At 46.5% G+C, this 12,004-nt stretch overlaps 1 protein-coding gene across 4 annotated transcripts in view; it reads right to left on the bottom strand.

Moving 5' to 3' along the window:
• Window positions 1-10,568, bottom strand: part of MTCL3 (MTCL family member 3) — a 38,544-nt gene extending 27,976 nt beyond the window's left edge. For all 4 annotated transcript variants that reach the window (XR_010783374.1, XR_010783375.1, XM_066547041.1 and 1 more), the window contains exons 1-4: window positions 10,479-10,568; window positions 7,355-8,301; window positions 6,811-7,035; window positions 3,307-3,465 (exon numbers count right to left, since the gene is read on the bottom strand). Coding sequence is in view for 2 of the 4 variants with exons in the window: in XM_066547041.1 (XP_066403138.1) it covers window positions 3,307-3,465; window positions 6,811-7,035; window positions 7,355-8,227 (1,257 nt within the window). In the remaining 2 variants the exon portion in view is untranslated. The remainder of the gene's footprint in view (window positions 1-3,306; window positions 3,466-6,810; window positions 7,036-7,354; window positions 8,302-10,478) is intronic.
• Window positions 10,569-12,004: the final 1,436 nt, after the last annotated feature.

The raw sequence follows: 12,004 nt of genomic DNA, 5'->3' as shown, positions 1-12,004 counted from the left end.
ATCCATGAACATGTTCATTATTATTATTATTAACATGTTAATTTTTTTAATATCTGAAAAGTTACATCTAGCTACTGTTAGTTTCTCTTTCCTGCTAGGAAACAATTCCTCTACTTTGTTTTCAGCTTCCCAAAAAGGATTACAGTTGATAGCAACCAATATTAAAGAAAAAATCAGCAGCAGTTGCTACAAATAAAACCAACACAGATTAAAAATCTTGTGTGTCTGTGTGGATATATGCAGGAATAATTTTCCATCAAATAGCTGCAGTTTGGAGGGCTGAAAGCAAAAGTAACTGATAGAAAATGAATGCATTGTTGGAACACCTTCCAAATCCTGGATGCTTGCAAGCTTCTGCTGCCATCAACAACATCTTCAAACTTGTTGTGGAATTTATCATAATTTGTTTTTTCCAAAAGCTCCAAATCAAGAAAGCAAACTGCAATTACATCTTTACATAAATGGACAAATACATTCACATGTCTATATTCACCCAAATGTTCACTGGAGAACTCCAGATTTGACTCTAAACCAACACATCTGCTAGCTTTTATCTTTTCTACATGTTTTCAGTCAAGTATCCATGCTTTTTGAAACAACAGAGAATCCACAAAGAGAAAACTTTGGCTTTGGTCCTGCCCTAGAGACTACCTAACAAAACATTATGCTTTCTTTCTTACATTTTCTATTAAGTCATATATTAATTCTATGATATCTCACAGTGTTCATTATTAAAGAACAAGAAATTTCATATGGCAGTTGTACATAAATAGATTTTAAGAATGGAAAGGTTTGAGTTTCTGCAGCACATCTGATGACAAAAGTACAGAAATCAATCATTACATCTCCAAGCATTTTTACTATGTTGTGAAACAAAAATGTTTCTTTGTCTTTAGAGAGATACTTTCCCATTAATTCTAAGCTCAATAAAGCAAAGATCCCAATCCAGACAAAAGGCCTTCCCCGTATTTCAATTTAAGCTGAGTAGAACTCCTTTAAGCAGGAGGTTCCATTGGTTATAATGACTGTATTGAAATGAGAAAGGGTTGTGAATCCATGAGATTAGAGGAAATAACTCATAAACAAACAGAAAATTAACATTGTGACTACCTGACAATGACATTTAAAATGCATGAAACCTTCAATTGCCAGAGAAGAAGAAAAACTATTTGTCACAGAAAAATTCTAATGCAGACTGCTTTTGGTTGTTTTCATGGTTTTTTTGTATTAACATTTGAATAGCTTCTTCACAGATTCTAAATTTCAATTCTGTAAGATTTACTATTCTTTACAAGCATGTTTCCATGGGTCCCCCAAGTCATGGTATATTTGCCAAGTGCATAATAATAATAATTTGGCTTTGCTTCAAACTCATTTTTCCTCTTACTTGCACCTCCTCACCCATCCTCCATCTCTCCCCATGGTGTGCTGAAAGTCCTGGCCTGAAAATCAGCATTCACCTGCTGAAAGCAACTCAGCAGCCTATTTGAAATACATAAATCCTGCCAATTATGACAACACATTTCTGAAGAAGTTCTCCCTTTTTCAGTATAAGGATGTATTTCTGACTCTTTGTCCACTCCACCCCTACTATGGTGTCAAGGCTTACTTAACGTTTTCATTCTGGCTCAGTGCCTCCATTCTGTGCCACTGGGAAACATCCATCTGCTTCAGCTTCATGAAAACCATTATTGTGTAACAAGAGACCCTAAAGATGACACCATCTCTTCTGGAGCCTCCAGCACCCTTTCATTGATACCAACAGCAAAACCAGAAAGGACTAAACACAAGCCAAAGAAAGGAGTGGAGAGCAGTGCGGGAGCAGCAGAATCGTAACTCCGCGTAGCGGGCCAGAGGGAAGAACCATGATAAGGAGAAAGTGACTAGTGATGACAGGGATGAAGAAGTCAATTAACTGGCTTACTATCAAAGAACACAAACTATTAAATTGCCACCAAACATCACTGTAATCTGAAGATGCTTCAAAAAAGCAAGGCAAAAGGATTTTACAGCAGTATAACCTATTAGAGAGAAGGAGGAGCCAGAGATGAGAACCTAGAGAAAGTAGAGTGTGAATAACAAAAGCTTTGGAGTAAAGGCAATCTTAAAGACAAGTTACAAGGATAATTACAGAAAGACCATGCTCTTATCAAGAAGAAACCAAGCTCTATTTAATGGCAGTAACCAGAAAGAAAACAGAAGGGGAAAGTTTCAGGGAGATGAGGGGAAACCTGACTAAAGCTCAGATTTTTTTCATGCCCTTTTAAAATCAGCAGTTATTTGAGAAAGCAGCAGAAGGTGGAACAAACCACCTGTTTAACCTCTACTAACATGGTTGAAATTCAGCTCCTGTAAAGAAAAAAATTTAATATTTTTAATACTACATCACTTAAAGGACTCATTTGCAGTTCCTAAAAATGCCCTAACATCATACAAATCAAAATTTCCTGCCCTTTTTGACAACTAAATATGTCTCTCCTGCTTCATACAAGATCAAAGAAGACACTGGTGTTCCTACCAGGGTATATTCCTAAATGTGAAAATTGGGGGCATTCATTGAATTTTAAATCTTGAAGAGGAAACAGGAGAGCTGTTTTTAGGGACTTCTGATAAGTCATTCTTAGTCAACAGTTTCTCCTTTTACTGCTGCTTTGTTATCTCTGTCAGCCTGGCTAATACTGCTGTAATGCAATTTTCTGCTTACTTAATGGCACAGTATCTTGCATCTATATAATGGCAGCTGGAGTAATTTTGAAGATTAATTAGATACAATGAAAAATTACGCTTAGATTGAAAAGCCAGGTAGAGTCTCTCACTTCCCAATACTCCAAAGAACATGACTGAACAAGATGGGGAGGTGGCTAGATCCCCAGTGTCAGTGTGCCTGCTAGTCCCCAGGTGTAGTTAGCAAGGGAAGAACTACTGGTCTTTGTAAAAACCTGTGGGAAACATCATCTGTAAAGTTAGATGCCTCTGGCACACTTCAGCACACTTCCTACATGAATATTTATGTAGGTACAATGTATCAAAGCATCTGAAGTCTTGTTACCACTAACTTCACATTTCCCTCCTAGTAGAGAGAGAAAAAAAGGCACCTCTTGGTTCCTGTTTTGCTAAAAGCCACCAAATATTTTAGTTTCTTCTCAGCTTTGCAACCATCAAGTTGTACTTTAGCACTCCTTGCAACTTTCAACTTTTGACTGCCATATTGTTTGCCCCCAAACCAAGTTGTAGAAGAAAAACACTTCATCAGGAAGAATCTAAGCTCTTCAAATAATTGGAGTAGAAGTAAATAGCAATACTAACCTCTTTCATTTTTTCCAGTTCATTCTGTAGTGCTTGTTTGGCAATTTCAACTTCTATAAGCTGCTGTCTTAATTTTTCATTTTCATCTTCTGTTATAGTACGTTTTTCTTCCACGTTTTCTAACTCGTGATGAAGTCTCACTGATACATCTTTTGCAACCTAAATGAAATGGTATATCAAAAGAAGGGTTAAAAAAAATTAACTGCTGCAGTGCTTAGTGCCTAAGCAACCATTTAAAAGTTAATTCTGGGTGTTTTGATGGAAGAGGTGTGTAAGGAAACAGGTAGACAAGGACACCCACAGAAGAATTCTAAATAATTCCAAATTCAAGCCAATTCCTTCCAAAAAATTATACATTATCCCTATGGACTTCACTGGAAACCACATCAGACATTAAACCCCAACTCCTTCTTAGGTTCTGTCACATCAACAGTTAAACAGGACCTTCACTATTCCTGGAGACAGTGCATCATCTATTTTCTCTCAACCACAGCTAGCTTATGCTTTTCAATGCCTAAAACCACACACCCTTCAAATACTTGACACGCAAGAGCACCTAAAAGCAGGGCCCATCTTCTCCAGGCCTTCCCTACCTGTGTCTACCTGTGACTGCAAATGGACACGTTTATTTTGACTCTGCTAGTTTCTCTCTCCTTGGTGGACAATTAATGAAAATATTTACTACCATTGGCTCATTTTAAGATCAAAATACAAACAAACAACATTTTTACTGAGGTTGTGTTCACACAAATGATATCTGATATTTTCAATGGAAATTAACACTAAGGTTTGTGGTTGTTTGGGGGATTTTTAATGCATTTTCATAGGAATAGAGTTATAAGGCATATGACAAGATTTAATTCCTCCTCCTCAGGAAAAGTAATGAGAATCTTACCCTGCAAGCCACTTGCACTATATTTTTGAAACTACCAGAAATTATAATCACACATCAAAAATATTTAAATATACACTAATCACTGTGTTGATGGTGATTTAGACGCACAGAAATATAGTTTGAAAAGCCTAATTTCCTGCTTTTTTTAGAACACTGGCAAGCATAATTAATCCAACTTAGCATTAGCTAGGGGAGTTCAGCGAGCTGTCCTTCATGGCTTTCACTCAAACCACCTTTATGTTAGTATGTCAGAAGTTCTTTGACATACTAAAACTCTAGAGAAGAAATTCTAACGGTAAGTAAGCATCTAGAAAGATCCAATGTTTCAGAAATCAGCAGCAGCTAGTGACTCAGCCTCCCTTGACAAGAAACCCAGTGTGTGTGAATTACAGATACAACACTGCAGTGTAGAACAAGATCATTCAATAACCTCCCCCACTGCACACGCACTCAAGACACAAAATGCCCAACAGAAAGAGTGAGTGGAGGGGAATTTCAATTATAACCATAGGCCAAAGAGACTGCAGAATGAGCTGAGAAACACACCACAGGGCTTTAGCTTGATGCCTTTTCCTACACTTAGTATTAAAGTGCTCATCTGGTTGTCCAACCAAAGTAAATGGAAAATCATGGGGGATATTTAAAACAGCACCTTAATAGAACCTGTAGTCTATAGATACAGTCTGGATCAGTAAATAAAACCAAATTGTAATGCAATTACTGGTAGCTAACTTTTTGACACAAAAATTGGTGGAATAGCTGTTAATGCAGGAAAAAAAAATACAGAGCATTCTAGATCACATGGGAAATGGAACTCACTTATGCAAGATACATTTTAATCCAGGCGTATGCAAGATACAGTCTTGCAGATAGCTGTATTAAAACATATCTCTGAAGGATCAAGTTCCCTAATATACTGCAAAATGAACAATGTCAATTTGGATAGTCTTTCTTCAGAAGAGGACTTGAAAACACTACCTAAAACCACACAAGTTATAATTATGGTTAGCCAGCACCCAGAACTCTATAAGGCAGAAATTTGGCATTAGGCATTCATCCCTACTCCAAAGCAGAGCACATTCATGAACAGTGAGAACACTCTGCAAGAACACTGCTCCTTTCCAATGAGTCAGTCACACTGGGAAGCACATGGGAGAAATGCTAATTAAAGCAAGCTCTTTGTCCAGCTAAATCCAAGGCCTTAGTTTCTATCTCCTATATTGGCAGACAAGAACCTCAGCAAAAGTGCTCTCAACAATTCCCTCCCCAGCCTGCATGTGTATGACTTGCTAATAAAAGTAACACTGAGCCAACAAAGAAGCCAACTATAATCACAATTCACTTGAGACATGAAGGCCCACCTTCAAATTCTGCCTGCAAATGTGTGTGTCTCAACTGATCACCTAAGCATCATCCCTTGTTTCAAACAGAAATCCCCAGGAGAAGGGGGTGATTTTGCTTCTGATCAGGAAGACTCTATTTTGCCAAGAACCACATGGGCAGCTGTATTTATAGAACTGTCACAGCCACAACAGAAAACGTGGGTTTTGAATACTCACAGAAAAGGAATATCAAATAGAAATTTTAATAATAGTGATGACAAGCTTGAAAACTTTCAGAAAAGATGATCCAAACCAGGTCTGAGAATAACATATTTATCCATCATATCCATCCATCATATTTATCAGAAAGAAGTTAAAAAATAACCTTGTTCGTAATCATGTATTAAATTCACATTTTAAACTGCAGCCCACAGAGCCCATGTGCCATGGGTATCTAGGCAGAAGTGTGGCCAACAAGCTCACATTTGCTATACAGAGGTCTGCACTTCCATGAGAAAAGGTCAGTTAAGTGGGAGATCAGTCAACTGAAAAATGTTTAGGTGTCCTGATTCAGCAGGAGTCCTTCAACATCTAGTGAATGGAAGCTGAAATTAAACTTCCAACTGTGTCAAGAAAGGTTTTTTTCTCTGTAATTGGACCAATCTAGAATGGAGATGATGGGTATTTTACCAATGACAATCTTTAAACAAGGACTGAAACTTTTCCTTAGCAAGAGGCTGTGGTTGATTCAGATCTTATGGATGAAATGCAGTTGATGACACACTGAAATTTGATGGGTTTTGTCTATGCTTTCAGGTGGATGTGCAAAACCCTGGATTCATTGACTATGACAGCAGTTTTTTTACTGATGGAGACAGAGTAAGGATTTAGTGTTGTGACTGCAAGTATTCAATCTGCTTACCCCCTAAAATCTTTCACTTAAGAGTAACAAAATCCCCTCAAAGTCAACGGGGCTGTTTGGTGAGGTTGGTTTAATTCTTCAGTGGAAGGGTATGTTTTGCACTCATCATAAAGAGCCCAAAACCTTTCGCTTCTAATTTGCTTTTGAGTTAACTCCTTGCACATTACCTTTATAAAAAATGATAGCAAGGGCTACATACAGCAAGGGCCTCCTATTACCAAGAAGAGCTTGGCCATTGCTATTTCATGAACTGCACTGGGTGCACAGTGGAACGGATGGAAATGCCTGAGTCATGAGGACCAAGAGCATGGTTGTGTCTCCATCTGAGACGCTCCCTTTCCCTCGACACCTCCCCGTGTCTGTACCTTGAGGTCCTGCTCCATGCTGCGTATGAGCTCGTTGTCGATCTCGCCAGTCTGGGCGTAGCGGAGCCTCTTGCGCTCGGCCTTGCGCAGCCGGTACTGAAGGATCCGGCAGTTCTTGTTGGCTCGCTCCAGTTCATGGCGCATTTCTTGAAGCTGACAAGCATCCTCCTCAAAGAAACTGTCCCTCATCTCGTCCATCTCTGTCCTCAGCTCGTCTATTTCGTTCTGGCACCGGGGGCAAGAAGGGGACAGGGACGCAACAGGTGGGTCAAAAGCACAAATGTCAGCACACATAGGAAAAGGCAGCCAAAATGGAGCTCCGCCCCGCAGGGACGGCAGGTAAATACAATCCAGCTCATTATAAGCACCGCAACGAAGCAGGGAAGTGGCACTGCCCGCACACTCCACAACAGAGCCATCTTAAAGATGCTTCAAGCGCTCCTGCTGCAAGAGGGAGGCCGGGAAGGTCCTCCGGTCGGGAGGCAGCCCTGTCCACGCCCGGCCCTGGTTCTCCCCCACCCCCGTCACCGCCCCGGCCCCTCACCTTGAGGCTCTCGTTCTCCTCCCGCAGTTTCTCCATCTCCTCCTGCATCTCCTCCTGCAGGTGGGGGCTCAGGGCGACTTCGGGGCCGCAGCTCCTGCCGTCGCCTTCTGCCTCGCCCTGCCGCAGCCCCTCCGCCCCGGCCGCCGCCATGGCAGCGGGCGAGGAGGCGGAGGCGGCCGGGGGAGGCTCGGCCGGGGCGGCGGCCGCGGAGGCGGCGGAGGCAGCGCTGCCGCTGCTGCTGCTGTGATTGCTGCCCTTGGTTTGCATCTGGGCGGCCGCCGCCAGCCCTTTCCTGAGATGGAACTGGATGAGCTCACTTTGCAGGCATCCCTCCTTCCAGTACCCGCCGCCGCCCGCCGCCGCACCGCGGCCCTTCCCCGCGCCCGAGGAAGATGGAGGCGCCGGGGCCGCCTCCCCCGCGCCCTTCAGCGGGGACCGCCCCGCTTTCCCCCGCCACTGCTTGGGCGGCGGCGCCACCGCCCCCTCCCGCTCGCCCCCACCGCCCCCTGCAGGGGGCGCCTCCTCGGCGGCGCCCGGCGGCGGCAGCGGCTCCTCGGCGGCGGCAGCGGCGGCTCCTCCTCTCCCGGCGGCGGCGTTGGGCGGCGGTTCAGCACCGGCGCCGGGCTGGACAGCTCCCCGCGCCGGCTTCTCGGCGGCGCGGCCGCGGGCGGCTCGGGGGGCCTGGCCGGGCGGCGGCCGCGCCGAGGCGGCTTTGGCGGCGCTGGGCGCGGCTTTGGCGGTGCTGGGCGGCGGGCGCGGGGCGGCGTCGCGGGCCCGGGCCGGCGAGGCTGCCCGCGGCTGCTTCCTGCCGCTGCTGCCCTCGGGATGCAGGCGCGGCTCGGCGGCGGCGCCCCCTGCAGGCGGCTGGCTCATGGCGGCGGCTATCTCGGGGACGCGTCCATCACCGGCCGGCTCCTCCGCCTCCTCCGCCGCCGCCGCCCCGAGAGCTGGGGGAGGAGAACCGGAGAAGCGGTCGGGGTGGGCACGGGGAGGACGGGGAGACGGGCTTTCCGGCCACGGCGGCCGCCAGCCTGCCCGCTCCCCGCCGTCGCGGCGCCCCGCCGGCCCCCGGCCCTCACCCGCGCCCACCGGAGCGGTCCCCCGGAGCGGCCGGGGAGAATCCGACCGAGGCCGCAGCCCAGAGCCAACCGGAGCGGCTCAAGGAAGGGCCCGAAGGGCTCGGCTGAGGCTGAGACCTGTTCCCACTCCGCCTGCACCTAGGGGCGTTTCCCCAGCCCCGATGCTGAACCTTCCCCCGCCGGACCGCCACACCGGGAATGGATTTCCTCCCACACACAAACTTCCCTCTCCCTTGTCCTCACTACCAAGCCTGCGTTGCTAATGCACCTGTCTGCCTGCTAAAAGGCCTCGTTCCAATGTCTATCACAGCCGAATAGGGGAAAGCTACTGTACAAAGGGCTGCACACGTGGAAGCAACTACAGATTTCCCAGCTTTGACAGCGACTCTTCCGGGGCAAGGTGACTCGGGAATCGAGGGTCATAAAGGAAAGGGGTTTTGCAGTCAGCTTCTAAACACACATTTGCCCCAGTTTTTTATCCAGAGGTGCTGTCAGGACCGATTCATATTTGTTACCAGTTATGCATATCAATAAGTTATATAGGACTCAGACATAATCACTCCAGCAGATTTTCAAAACAGAAGAAGCAAGGAATACACTGTCACCCGGAATAAAATGTTATATGTCATTCTCTGAAGGATGCTCACTTGACAATTTGCCTCTATAATGACACAACCAGAGTTTTCATGACCACAACAGATTATGAAGAAGGGCTGTTAAAAGCCATATCATGCTGCTAATGCCCCCAATATATTCTGAAAGTAATGGCTATGATCCACAAACTGTTTTCACACAGCCTTTATTCAACTCCCCTTAGGGAGAAAACATGGGCAACATCAGAAATGACAGCATTCCTAACATGGCCTGCCCATTCCCTCCTAGAACATGGCTTAACCATTCCCTGCTAGAACAGGGGATAAAGAAAGAAGCACGACTGGGCAAAATCAATGTAGAGACTATACCGTGCCCTGACAATTGGTTGACTCCCTCGAACATACTAGACAATGAGGCTGTGTTTGCTCTGCTGTCACTGGCAGGAGGACATAATTTCCTCTCAAATGCACTGTCATTAATAACCAGATTTAAGCCAATATTGTCGAAATTAATCCTCAAAATGACACAATTTGGCAGACATTTCCCAAGCATTAATTATTAAAAAAAAAAGCATGGGTGTATAGAGCTATAAAACTTGTATGACAACACTTTATAAAAGATTTCCTTGCATTTCTATTAGCCACCACAAACAGAATTCCCACCCTACCATTGTTTGGAGCTATACAGGTATTAAATATAAGAAACGTAATTCAAATTAATCATCGGAAACCCTATGCTATACCTGAATCTTTTAGGGAACTTTCACGGCAACTAAGACATCGGACTCAACTGCGACCTCCCAGAACACAATCCCTTACCCTGCATGCCCCAAAATCCAAGATCTGCTACCTCTTAGGGTTAAGCTGGCTAATTTTATGTATATATATATATATATATGTATTCATATACATTTTTAACTGGCACAACGAAAGCCCTGTTTAAGATCAAGTCCGAAACCTCTGTCCTCACAAAACTCCGCAGCTCGACCTTCTCCCCAGAGACAAACCCACGTGGCGCCGGGACGCGGCGTCTCCGCAGGTTTTCCTGTCGGGAACAGCTGTCCAGGCGGAAAAAGGGGTAAATAAATGGAAGCAACAAAAGGGAGCAGTCCGGTGGCTCCACGGGCCAGCACGGGACTCTCCCGTGCCCCGAACTTCGGGCAGAGCATCCACCTGTCCCTGGCCTTTTCGTCCTACCGGGCATTCGCCTCTGCCCCGGCGAGAATTCGCAAACGCGGCTTAAGATTTGGGAGCGCTTCTGCCTTTTGTCCTGGTTTAAAGGAGCAGAGGGGATTTTTGAAAGTCCCCCCCCCCCCCCCCCCCCCCCCCATACCTGGCGGGTTTGTTACATCTGCATTAGGAATAATATTTCCTTTTTGGGGAGAAAGAGAAAAAAAAAAGTAGAAGGAAAAGAGAGAGAAGGCTTGTACCTAAAGCATCTGCATTACTCACCACCACTTTGTCCGCTGCCCGGCTGGCGAAATGCATGCACGGAGAGCCGGGCACCGCACACGAGGTACCCGCCGCTGCCAGAGCCTCTCAGAAAAATGAAGCAATATTCATGAGCTGACCTCACTGGGCCTGGGAGACGGAAGGGGTGGGGGGGACGCGGGGGGAAGGGAAGAAAGCAGCGAAGGGAAGAGAAAGGAAAAGATTAAACGGCGAGAACCCCGCCCAGGCCTGAAGGCTGAATTACGTCCCCTCATCTATCCTGCACATGGTGGAATAGGATTACAGCGCAAATGGGGGAAGGAGCGGGCTGCAAGCAAGGGATGCGCCCGCTCTGGCTTCCCAATGCATGCGGGCAATCGATGATGATCAATTATTTAGCGTCCCCTTCAGGGGAGCCTGCTCGGGCCGGGCAGGGGTGCCGGGCATCTCCTGTACGGGCAGGGCTGCGGTGACAGAGCTTTCTTCCTTTGTTCGCCGCCCTCCGCTGCGCCCCTTCGGCAAGAGCCCGCAGCCGCCCGGAGGGGCAGAGACAAAGGCAGCGCCGTCTCTGGGCTGGTGGAGATCATTCTCTGGGGTTACTTACGCGCCTCAACACGGGGACCAACGGGTCACTGACCCTTTCTTTACTCGTGTCGCGGGCAAATCTGTTTTACCTCTCTGTTCTATCGTGAGGTGAATTTACCTTTGCTCTGAAGCACCTCAGGAGGCTCTTAAGACTTTGCGCTTGAAGTCTTTCTCAATTACAAACAAAGAAAACTGCGGAAAGGCTTGCTTTCGTTCCCCTCGCCACGTGATGGTGTGGGAGTGTCCCGGACCCACCTGTGTCTATGTGAACACCCGGCAAGAATAGCCTCAGGGGCAGCGACGCTCAGTTTGGGGTCCCTCTCCCTCCTCCTGCAGCAGCTCGGAGGTCGGGGCAGCTCCTGGGCTCTGCCTCAGCCCCGGCAGCGCCTTGGCGGCGGGAGGGGCGGCGGACGCTTCCCTCCAGCCGTGGGGAGAATGGGTTTCTGGGCTGGAAACTCCTCCCGAAGGATAATTAAGTGATGGTTTCGTGCCCATAGGTATACCAGCATATACATGCATGCATACATCTATATATAAACTGTATATACACATATACATTGTGCATAAATATGTGCACAGATGTGTGTGCATACGCATGTGCTAGCACGCCTACAAAATATACAAACATATGCATGGGTTGGTACATTGCATGTACATATATACTTATCTCTGAGGTTCTTGTTTTACTTATCTCTGAGGTTCTTGTGCAGTCCTTGGGCGACGGCAAGGGGGAGATGGGCTGCCCCCCTTCCAGCTCCCCCCCTCCTGACAGTCATCTCCACCTCTCCTGATATGCCATGCAGAACTCAACACATCTAAACCATCATATGTGGCATGAAGAAAGATACTCCCCCCATGCAGGCGCATGTCCTCCAGACTCAAGCCCTGGGACTGCATGAACGGGATATAGATAGATGTGATGAGTTGAGGGCAATCAGAAAATAGGAAATGGAACATTAATG

This window comes from Molothrus aeneus, chromosome 3, assembly GCF_037042795.1.
Source record: "Molothrus aeneus isolate 106 chromosome 3, BPBGC_Maene_1.0, whole genome shotgun sequence".
NCBI lineage: Eukaryota > Metazoa > Chordata > Aves > Passeriformes > Icteridae > Molothrus > Molothrus aeneus.
The sequence above is the reverse complement of the archived record's forward strand: the minus strand, read 5'-3'. Positions and strand labels throughout refer to the sequence as shown.